The following is a 10,516-nucleotide window of genomic DNA, read 5'->3' as shown; positions in this document are numbered from 1 at the left end:
CCCTAGCTGTCCTTGGGGCCACCCACCTGCCCTGGCCTCAGCAGAGGTGCTGGGTCAAGAGCTGCTTCTCAGCTCACCACCATGCTCTGGGAGCCACCCCCAGAAAGCCCTCCCACCACAGCGGCCCCCAGCTGGTCAGGCGTGTTCCCTCATGGAGTGGGTGTGCCCCCCTTGTCCGCTGTACCCCGGCCTCCATTCTTCACCCAGGCTTCACCTCCTCTTTTCCAATTCAGCTTTGGGTGTGCTAGGATGGCAGATAAATGTATTTGTGGAGCCCCCTACTTTCTTGTGGTCTGTTCACTGTGTTGAGTAGCTAGAACCGCTTTGCACCTAGAGTCTGTGTTAGAGATGGAGTCTCTTCAGGGAGAGGTGCCATGAGGGAAAAGGCACTGAATCGGCTGCTCTTCCCTTCAAGGTGGGCTCCCGGCCCCACACCGTCACCAACGGCCACGAGTTGTTTGAGGTGTCAGAGGAGAGAGATGAGGAAGTTGCTGCCTTTTGCCACATGCTGGATGTGTAAGAGTTCCCGGGGACAGAGGGCTTGGGAGGTGTGGGTGGCTGGGAGAAGGATCACCCATTCATGAGCTTGCTTTAGGAAGCAAGAACTGTGTTAAACTTCACAGCTGAGGAAGGCTTCCTACTTCTGGTGTCTGCAGGTGTTTTGACATCTTAGCTTCTCATTTCAAAAAAAATTCTTGAAACTTCGTCTCTAACGATGCAGTTACCCTCATCACTTTTGACGCTGGCCCTCAGGTTCCCTTAGGAACACTAATGTGGGCTGGGGATTTAGCTCAGTGGTTCCGCCACCTGCCTTGCAAGTGCAGGGACTTGAGTTTCATCCCTGGTACCAAAAAAAAAAAAAAGAAACACTAATACACCCCAGGTAGAGATAAGAGTGTTCTCTTGATCCAAAAGAGAAAGGAAATGAATTCCTAAGTCTTCTGACTTCCTTCAGGAAGCTTTGGATTGTGGAACTCTCTTGTGCTCCCCTATAAGAGACGTTCTGCAACTCGAGCAGAGATGGCAAGAACAGTTTCCTACGGCCATCTCCCCACTGCCCTTGCTTGGCCTGAGCCCCCGAGGGCCTTGCTGAGTGGGGGCAGGGGACCCTGGGCCTCGGGGTCAGAGGGTCTCTGAAGGCACAGTGAAGGCCCTTCCTCCCCTCCTGTGCAGCCTTCGATCAGGCTCTGACATCCAAGACTACTCCCTCACCGGATATGTCTGGAGTGCTGTCACCCCGAGCCCAGAGCACCTTGGGGATGAGGTCAACCTGAAGGTGACTGTGTTGTGTAACAGCCTTCGGGAGCCACTCACTTTCACCTGTAACTGTAAGTTAGCAGGGGAGGACTTGGGCACATCTCTTGAGGTGGGGGCAGTGACAGCTTTGGTCCATAGGATCCTTTGGCCTCCCTCCCACCAGTCCTTGTGGCCCGGATGAAGGGTGGCAGGGAAACTCCTTTTGGGGGCTGGGTCTAGAGCCAGCTTGAGGTTCACAGGCTCTTTCCCCAGCCCCAAGTGTGTTTGCTTTTATCTTGTTGGTGGTGATCCTGAGAGGGTCAGCTGGGGATGGAGGATCGAGGTGGGGAGGCCGAACCTTGCCTGGCCCAGGCCCAGCGATGTTACTCCCCGGCCCTTCCAGGTTCCTCCACTGTAGACCTGCTCATCTACCAGACCCTGTGCTACACCCACGATGAACTGAGGGAAGTGGATGTGGCTGACTTTGTACTAAAGCCTTGTGGGCTAGAGGAGTTCCTGCAGAAGTGAGTGAACTTCTGGAAGCTGGGGAAATTCGGGATGGGTGGGTGGAGGCAGCACCTGCCGAGTGGGTGAGAATGTGTTGGGGATTGCTGGGTCTTGCTAGGCTTGGAGCTGACAGCTCCGCCCCAACTCTGCAGTCAGGACTCCTGCTTTCTGGGCACACTCCCTCTGGCCACGTCGAACTTGCCTCAGGAGCTCCGTCTTCCAGCACAGCTGGCTGCATCCTCAGCCAAATGTGCTGTGGAAAGAGCTTGGGACTGGAATTGGACGAAGACGAGGTCCTATCTGCGTGTAGACTACTGCTTGCAGAGAGACGTGTGTCCCTGGGGTCCGGGTCAGGGGCTTATGGAGGATTGCTTCTGCTCTCCAGGATGTGTGTGGTGCTCTGAGGGGAGCACCAAGCCCAGGAAGAAGTGAACAATTGCTCTCTCCCTTCCCCCTGCCAGCGTGCCTTTCCCCACTGGCCTGTGCAGCTGGCTACCTCCTCCCAAAGGCTGCCTTCCAGCTCCTCTGCAGCCAGTACCCTCTGCAGAAGGCAGCCTCCCTGGAAAGTGTGATGGGGACCAGCTGAGGCAACCCCCTTTCCACTGCCCTGGGGCTCTAGGGGGGCAGGGTGGAAGGGAGGTGGGGTGAAACTTGTACCCATCAGTATTGCTGTGTGACAGCAGACATCAGGCTGGCTGCTCCCTCCAACTGCTTGGAGGAAACCCCAAGTGCTACCTCATGCCTTTCCTCTCTCCCATGCGGGTCTAGATGCAAAGGTGGTCTCCTAAGACCTGAGCATAGGAATTGGGCTGCAGACTGAGTTCTTGGTTGATTTCTTCAACCTTAGGGCTGTTGTGGAGCCCTCTGTAGCGTCCATATCCTCATCTGGAAGTGGCAGGAACGTTTTTTAATTTTTATTTTTTTGCTACTGGGGATTGAACTCAGGTCCTTGCACTTTTGAGGCAGGCAGCGGAACCACTGAGCTAAATCCCCAGCCTATGGAAGTGGCAGGAAGGAAAAGGGCAGGGGTTGCATGGCAAAACTCTATGGCACCTTCAGACATGGCCCATGTGGTACTTGTGTCCTTGTTTCCCCTCCGGGAATAAGGAGGGGTCCAGGACACAGGAACTATTAGGATGCAGTGAGGGGTAAAGTGGACTCCTCATAACACCATTACACTGGTTTGAAATTTGGCTTGCAACTTACTAGTTGTGAAGCTTGACCCTCTGTCCTCTGTAAGGAATGGCAAGCATTTGGGTTGGGGGCTATAGCTCAGTGGTAGAGCATTTGCCTAGCATGTATAAGCCCCTGAGTTTCATCCCCAGCACCTTAAAAGAAAAAAAAATGGTGAGGGTAAATGTGAGAAGGACCCAAAGAACAGTCAGTAAAGACCAGCAGGAAAAAATCAGCCCCAAGAGAGGACTTGTGGAGCTATGGACTGGCCATTTCCCTCGCAGCACTCCTGGTCCAGAGCCACTTTGTGGAGAGGCGGGAGCTGTTGGATTCCACCTTCCTGCAGGGACCTGGGTGGAATGTTCCAGGTGGGACAGGGACAGTGGTCCTGGGCAGTGTCCTCCGCTCTGCGTGAGTGCACACAGGAAGGCCTACCACAGGGAAGGTCAGCAAGCCCCAGGGACCTGTGGCCATGACTTCTCCAAAACCCCCTGCCCCCAGACACACCCGTAAAAGCACAGTTCCTGTTCCTGGCCTGGCTCCCAAGCTCCTGACATGCAACAGCTGCCCTGTAGGGGGCACGGAGGACCCTTTGGGGGTTCCAGAAGGCTGCAAGTTCCCCAGGAAGGCCCCTGGATTCCTATCCCTGCGTGGCAGGAGGGCCGAGGCTGAGGGGGACTGTGGGCCTGCAGGTCCAGGATGCAGGCTGCTCTTAGATAAGAACCTTGAGAGGTCCTAGGGGAGGGTTGGGTTTCCTGCTCCCTCCTCCACCCAGCACACTCTTCCTTCCTTCCAGACCCTCCCGCCAGGCCGAGCCCGTAGCCCAGCCTCCCCATCCCCAGGGTCTGGCTCCACTTCACGCTTAGCAGGTTGAGGGCCAGACAGGAGGCCCGGCCCCCTCAAGGTGCAGAGTACCCTCTATGTCCCAGTGGGATCAGGACTGGCCAGGGCCCTGCACATCACCAGCTTCTGCACGTCCTCTTTCCTCCTTGCTCCCCTCTCCATGCCTCCATTGCTGGTCAAGATTCCCAGCTCTGCTGAGGAAGGAAGTCCATTTCCGGCTTCTGTTACTGTTCCTGAGCCTGGCCCAGACCTGTGGTGCTAGCCTGGAGGTGGGACTGGCTCTACTCTTCCTCTGTGGTTTTCTTTCTGATTGAGGTGACTTGGGGGAGAGAAAGAGGCTGCATGGCAGACTCCCTAGGGCCCCTCTGAAACTGGGGCCTCCTGTGCAGACACTTGGCAGTAGGAATTGGCTGCACTTTTCAGAGTCTGTAGAGTCATGAGCCACAATAAGTCAGGATCTACAGGGGGAGGGGAGACACAGAACTTGAAGGGGGACAAGAGGCCCGGAATCCTGGTGGGATCGCTTTGTTTGGCCTCAGCACCCTAGTTGGTGACCTGGAGAGGGGGTGGGAGCCAACACCCCTGGTTGTGCCTACACTGACACCAAGACAGTGGGGTTTAAAAAACTACCCCTGAAAGATCTCCTTCATTCACCACTCTCTGCAGCAGTTCCCACCCCAGGAATGAATGCCTGAGAACTACACAGGTGATAAATACCTGAACAGTCAGGATTTGTGCAGTAAGTGGTATAGGTAGCTTTTGTTTAGATGGAGCCCTGTGCCTTCCTGGAAGCTCTACCATGACATTTTCCAGGAGCCCTGGGGGAGAGCCTACAGCATAGATCCTACCCACCTCCTCCACCTTCTCAAGGGTGAGGTATGCATCTCCCTTCCCACTGAGTCCCCAGGTGCTAACAGTCTGTGTCTCTCCCCACCAGCAAGCATGCCTTGGGCAGCCATGAGTACATCCAGTACTGCCGTAAGTTTGACATCGACATCCGGCTACAGCTGATGGAGCAGAAGGCCGTACGAAGTGACCTGGCCCGGACGGTTTGTGCGGGGTGGTTGATGGTTGCCCGGAGCCAGGGAGGTGGCAGGGCCGGGCTGCTGTGGAACACGTTAGATGGGAGTGCTGGGCTGAGACAGTTCTCCTACAGGTGAATGACGACCAGAGCCCCTCCACCTTGAACTACCTCGTCCATCTACAAGAGAGGCCAGTCAAACAGACCATCAGCAGGTGAGGGTGGTACCATCTGGGGTGTGGCCCGGGGAGGAACTGTGAGGGCCCCCACAGATACTTGTGCTGGCCTGGTTTTCTGCTGGGACTGGAGGATTCTTGCAGGTGTCTGAGGTTGGGGCCCCAGAGCCTTGTCAAGGAAGACCCCCACTCTGCCCCCGTTCTCCAGGTGAGAGGTGACAAAGCAGAAAGGCCTCCCTCCTTCCATCTTCGTGGGACATGGAGAGAATGGGAACCCCTGGAAGTCAGATTTTGATTCCTAAACAGAGCAGAAGGAGGGAAGGAACGAGTCTCCCTGGGCAGTGGGTATTTTGTGACCTCTCCCGTGATTTTTCTCTGCCCCTAACTCCCCAGGCAGGCCCTGAGTCTTCTGTTTGACACGTACCACAATGAGGTGGATGCCTTCCTGCTGGCTGACGTGAGTACATCCAGGCCTGGCCCTTCCTTTTCCCCAGGCTTCCTGGGATCAGCCAGCACCGTGTGGGAGCCCGGCAGAGCTCAGCAGAGCACACTCTTCATTCCCCTCACTCACGGGCCAGCCAAAACCACTGCTGGCTGTTGAGTAGCTGGCAAGTATGTAGAAAGGGGTCTGATCCATGTAGAGGAGGGCCAGGGAGTGTGCACTGACCCCTGTCTCTGAGTAGGGCATCTCCAAGAGGAGGGACTGGAGTGTGTTCCCAGCCACGGCACTTGGAGATGCCTTGGCCTGTGCATCACAGGAGAAAAACCCTCAGGAGGTGAAGGGTCCCAAAGATAGGGAAGGGCCTGGAGTTCTTTTCCACTCTGACTCATATGGAACCTCAAGGTTTAAAACTATAAGCATAAACATTTGTCCAAATTTTAGGTGTCAGAGTAAATCTGCTTTGATTCGATCTTTAAAAATAATCTCTGCCTGCCTTGCAAGTGCAAGATTCTGAGTTTGATCCCTGGTACCAAAAAAAAAAAAAAAAAATCCCTGCCAGGTCAATCTAGTTGTTTGCCCTGGACTTTTCCTTTCAGGGAAATTGGGCATTGTGCTCTCTACCCTCTGCCAGAGTCCCTTGGCCAGTGGCCTGTGCCTGAACCTTTGTAGCAAGGAGCAGCCATGTTCGGCCCTGTGCTATTGCTGCTGGGGTTAGCGAAATGTAAAAATTGTCTTAGCCTTTGGGGAGCTTGGGTTAGAAAAGCACAGTGATAACCTAAAGCTTTTAGTACGTGGAAGAGGATGCCAGTCAGTGAAGGGCAACTGGAGGGGCTAGAGAGGTCACACTGGCAGCAGAGCCTTTAGGGAGGAGGTACAATGTTCCCTGGTCTCCCAATTTAAACTGACAAATGTAAGCCAGGCATGGTGGCTCATGCCTATCATCCCAGCACTCTGGGAGGCTGAAGCAGGAGGATTGCAAATTTGAGCCTGGCCTAGGTAGTTTAGTAAGACCCTATCTAGAAATAAAAAAACATAAAAAGTGCTGGGGATGTAATTCAGTGTGAAGACCCTGAGTTCAAATCCCAGTACTGAAATACACAGATAGACAGACATAGGTGATCAAGGAGGACACTGGAGAGGATTCCAGATAAGAAAGCTGTGGGCCCTAAAGTACAGGGGGCAGTGTATGAGCGCAGCACGTATAGAAGGGGGTGTGGCTTGCAAATTCCCAGGTGAAGATTCTGAGAACTGGCCTGAGTGGGCAGGTGGGGCCTTGGCACAGGTTGAGGGTCTTAAAACTGCAGGCCCTGGGGAGACCTGTATGTGTCCACGTGGGAGTGGACCGTAGACTATGGCAGACATAGGGCTGGGGATTTAGCTCAGTGGTTTCACCTTCTGCTGCGCAAGCTCAAGGACCTGAGTTCGATCCCCGGTACCAAAAAAAAAGAATTGCTTAGACTATGGCGGACAGACCGAGGCTGGGAGGACGAGGAGGAGGGTGGCAGTGCCTGAAAGACTGGGAGCCTGGGTGCGGCCTGTTTCCCTGGGAGGGCGAGATTGTTGGCTGATGCTAGATGTTTGGAAATAAAACAGGGACTCCACTAGCCCCTGTCCTTGTCGTCAGGCCCTCCTCTCCCTGGCTCCTTCCTTGTAAGACTGGGGAGGTGGGGAGAGCGTGAGAGCCAAGCAGCCCTAACTGTGTGGCCTCCCACAGGGGGACTTCCTGCTGAAGGCTGACAGGGTGGTCCAGTCTGTCAAGGCCATCTGCAATGGCCTGGCTGCCGTGGAAACCCCAGAGATCACCAGTGCACTCAACCAGCTGCCCCCCTGCCCCTCGCGAATGCAGCCGAGAATCCAGAAGGTAAAGAGGCCCTGGTGTCGCGTGGGGAAGGACGAGGATGGCTCCCAGGTGCCAGAGCGGCTGGTTCTCTCCCTGCCTGTGTCGCCCGTGTCTAAGCCATCCAAGTGCAGGAGTTGTGATGTACGCGGTGCCAAGCATGTCCCCGAATCCAGAGCTGCCTCGGGGTCTGACTGTGTGAGCCCAGCCAGCGGAGGCTTTATTCACAGTCACCCAGGCATCGCCGGACAGTTTGCTTATTCATCTTGGTGCAAACCAAACGCGGAGGAAAATCTCCCCAGAGCGAGGGGCTCGGAGGCACCACCGTGGAGGCGGTGCACTGTGCAACGCAGCCGCAGGTGCTGTGGTCCTCAGAGGAGTGGCCCGGGGTGGACTCTCACTCGGGTGGATGCTGTGATGATCTTTCCCCCTGCCAGCTCACTCCGTCCTCCACAGGCTCGGGTGCAAACCATTACCCCATCCTCCCCGGGGAGTTGCTGCTCCTCGCCTTTCAGCCATTTCAGCTGGGCTGGCCCAGATGAGCAGCTGTGAAAAGCCTTTCTTCCATCTGCAATGGAAAAGGCTGAGGCCCTGGAGGCTTCACTGCCTCTTCCTTCTCCTCAACAGGATCCCAGCGTCTTGGCTGTGAGGGAAAACCGAGGTAAGGGAGCGGCTGGCCCTCTGCATCCAGTCGGGGCAGCTGACAACACACGCTCTGCCCGCATCCCTCTTTCCCCTCAGCCCCCTTGATTTATGTGTCGCAGCTCACCTGCTGTGTGTGTGTCCATGTGTCCGTGTGTCCGTCCCTGTGAGGTGTGGTCACAGCTGGAGCCCACATTTCTTGCCGCACATCATTTTCCCATTATTTTTGCTCGACCTGGGAGAGGGTGCTGAGGTGAAGTTGGGGAGAGTAGGGTGGCCAGGCAGAGCCAGCCCTCCCACGTGCATAGTAGGCTGCTGTTCTTCTCCAGCTGGCTCACAGCCCCTGCATTCCCTAATTGAGACTGGGCTCGGGATTTCTCTAGGATTCCCCTGTGGAGAGGTTTAAGCAGGAATTTGCCCTAAATCCCGTATCACTGGGCATTTGCGGGGGAGTGTTGTGGGGGTTTAACCCAGGGCCTTGCATATAATGCTAGGCAAGCATTCTACCATTGAGCACTTGTCATTTTTATTTTTAATTTGAGACAGGATTTCACTTGTAGTCCAGGATAGGCTCAAACTTGAGATCCTCCTGCCTTAGCCTCCTGAGTAGTGAGAATTTAGGTGTGTGCCACCACGCCAAGCAATATCACTGGGATTCTTACAGTGATTCCCAGTTTTTGGAATTTCATGGACCAATACAATGTCCCAAAACCTTTTGAGGGCCAACATAAAGTTATTGACATTTTATTTTATTTTAAAAAATCTTTTTAGTGATGCTGGGTATTGAACCCTGGGCTTTACACATGCTAGGTAAGCGCTCAGTCACTAAGCTACATCCCCATCCCTGCTAGCTTTTTGCTTTGCCAAGAAATAATGTGGAAAAAAAGTAACTGCTTGGTGTGGTGTGGTGCACACCTGTAACCCTAGCACTTGGGAGGCTGAGGCAGGAGGATTGCTATGAATTTATAGCAATAGTCTGAGCTGTATATCTAGACCCTGTCTCCAAAATACAAAAACAAAAACAATCCTGACAATTATTATTACTATCATTTCCTGAAACATTCTGACATTAAATAAGTAGCAGTGCATACAAATAAGGATCCACTGAGGAATCTTGCTCTGAAAAACTCAGGACATGTTCCAGCTTTTTCCCCATTTCACCACAGATGGGTGAGCTTTGTCACAGTCATTAGAAACCAAGTGGTATGGAAAAAAAAAAAAAAGAAACCAAGTGGCATTTGGGGACTACTGTCCTAGGCCCTTCCATCACTGCCAGTGCCATGGTAACAAGATTGCGCTCACTCCCAGGGGCCTCACGAGCTTCCCTCCTGACCTTCTCCCTTCACAGAGAAGGTTGTGGAGGCCCTTACAGCTGCCATCTTGGACCTGGTGGAGCTGTACTGCAACACGTTCAACGCAGACTTCCAGACTGCGGCGCCTGGGAGCCACAAGCATGACCTGGTGCAGGAGGCCTGCCACTTGTCCGGGGCCCTGGCCTTCACCGTCTATGCCACCCACCGCATCCCCATCACCTGGGCCACCAGGTGAGCTGGTGCTCAGCAGCCTCTGGGGGAACCAGCTGCACTGGACTCCCCATGGCTTCTCGTTTTCCGCATGTGTCCTTCCTGACCTCAGTCTTATGGGTGGCATTGTGGGTAGCACTGTGGTGCATCCGGCCTGAGGGGCTGAGCCAAGGGCCTGAGGGGACTCCAGGCTGCGACATCTGTGAGAGAGCAGCCCCCGAGGGCACTGAGAAGCACCTGCCATTTCCTCTCAGTGCTGGCTGTCGGGAGTCCCTGCCCGCTCCAGATCCCAGCCCAGCTGAGGGAGACAGGCGACAGATGGCCAGTTCCCAGAGTGCTCGCCCCAGGCCAATGACTGCACTCCCCTGCAGACCACAAAGGCGGGCCTGGGAGGGGGATGCCTCTTTGTCTGGGGTTCCCTGGGCCTGCAGGGATGGGTGGAGGAGGATGGTCATTTGCTAATCTCCCCTCCTCTGCTGGGTCCCCAGCATCCTAGGCCTGGGGGAACAGGCATTGGCCCCACCCCACCTTCACCGGCCCCTCCCCCTCTCCTCCTGTCCCCTCTGTCTTTGTTCTTTACTTAATGTATTCCTCTGGGAGATTGGCAGAGAACAAAGGACACGCCTGGGAAACAGGGGCCTTCTCTGACCTCTTCTATCAGGCACCTGTCATGAGCTGCAGGGACCCCCGTGTGTTGGCATTCATGGCAGCATATGTCGTTGTCCTCCCCCGCTCCCCTGCGCATGCTCACATGCACGCAAATATGCACGCGCGTGTGCATGTGATGTGGGCACCTGGTGGGCTAGAGCTGAAGGAAGAAAAACCCCAGTGCACAGCAAGCAGCCCGGAACCTGCAGGGGAGTGTGTGTGTGTGTGTGTGTGTGTGTGTGTGCGTGTGTGTGCGCGCGCGCGCCCCAGACTGAGTTGCTTCTCCCTGAGTGCACTTCCTTAAATCTAATGTGACTGTCCTATTCCTCACCCCATGCTACAGTCTCCAGAGACTGCAAGCAGTGCTACCATGGGGAAGTGGCGTCTGGCATTAAGAGGATGCAAAAGTTGGGGTGACGGAGATCGGTTTGGGGGGCTGGTTGCCCTGACCTGCTCCCTTCCGTTTAT

The 10,516-nt window shown here is 54.9% G+C and overlaps 1 protein-coding gene and 1 long non-coding RNA gene across 9 annotated transcripts in view; one reads left to right on the top strand and one right to left on the bottom strand.

Moving 5' to 3' along the window:
• Pik3c2b (phosphatidylinositol-4-phosphate 3-kinase catalytic subunit type 2 beta) overlaps window positions 1-10,516 on the top strand; it is a 69,204-nt gene that overhangs the window by 27,409 nt on the left and 31,279 nt on the right. For 5 of the 8 annotated variants that reach the window (XM_021242278.2, XM_021242277.2, XM_021242279.2 and 2 more), the window contains 9 exons: window positions 416-516; window positions 1,174-1,328; window positions 1,640-1,760; window positions 4,697-4,808; window positions 4,916-4,995; window positions 5,451-5,568; window positions 7,113-7,259; window positions 7,863-7,896; window positions 9,226-9,421. In XM_021242278.2, the coding sequence (XP_021097937.1) occupies window positions 416-516; window positions 1,174-1,328; window positions 1,640-1,760; window positions 4,697-4,808; window positions 4,916-4,995; window positions 5,451-5,568; window positions 7,113-7,259; window positions 7,863-7,896; window positions 9,226-9,421 (1,064 nt within the window). Of the gene's footprint in view, window positions 1-415; window positions 517-1,173; window positions 1,329-1,639; window positions 1,761-4,696; window positions 4,809-4,915; window positions 4,996-5,349; window positions 5,414-5,450; window positions 5,569-7,112; window positions 7,260-7,862; window positions 7,897-9,225; window positions 9,422-10,516 lie in introns of all 8 variants that reach the window. The other 3 variants (XM_087193941.1, XM_004862149.4, XM_004862151.4) reach the window with 1 other exon arrangement.
• LOC110345299 (uncharacterized) lies at window positions 7,386-10,312 on the bottom strand. Its single transcript, XR_002388537.2, has 3 exons — window positions 10,050-10,312; window positions 8,005-8,112; window positions 7,386-7,878 (listed from the first exon to the last, which is right to left on the bottom strand). It is a non-coding gene; the product is annotated as an uncharacterized LOC110345299 (long non-coding RNA).

The sequence above is a fragment of the Heterocephalus glaber genome, unplaced genomic scaffold (genome assembly GCF_053883595.1).
Source record: "Heterocephalus glaber isolate CG9 unplaced genomic scaffold, H.glaber_assembly_v1.0 deba00001600, whole genome shotgun sequence".
Lineage (NCBI taxonomy): Eukaryota > Metazoa > Chordata > Mammalia > Rodentia > Bathyergidae > Heterocephalus > Heterocephalus glaber.
This window is presented reverse-complemented; position numbering and strand designations above follow the sequence as displayed.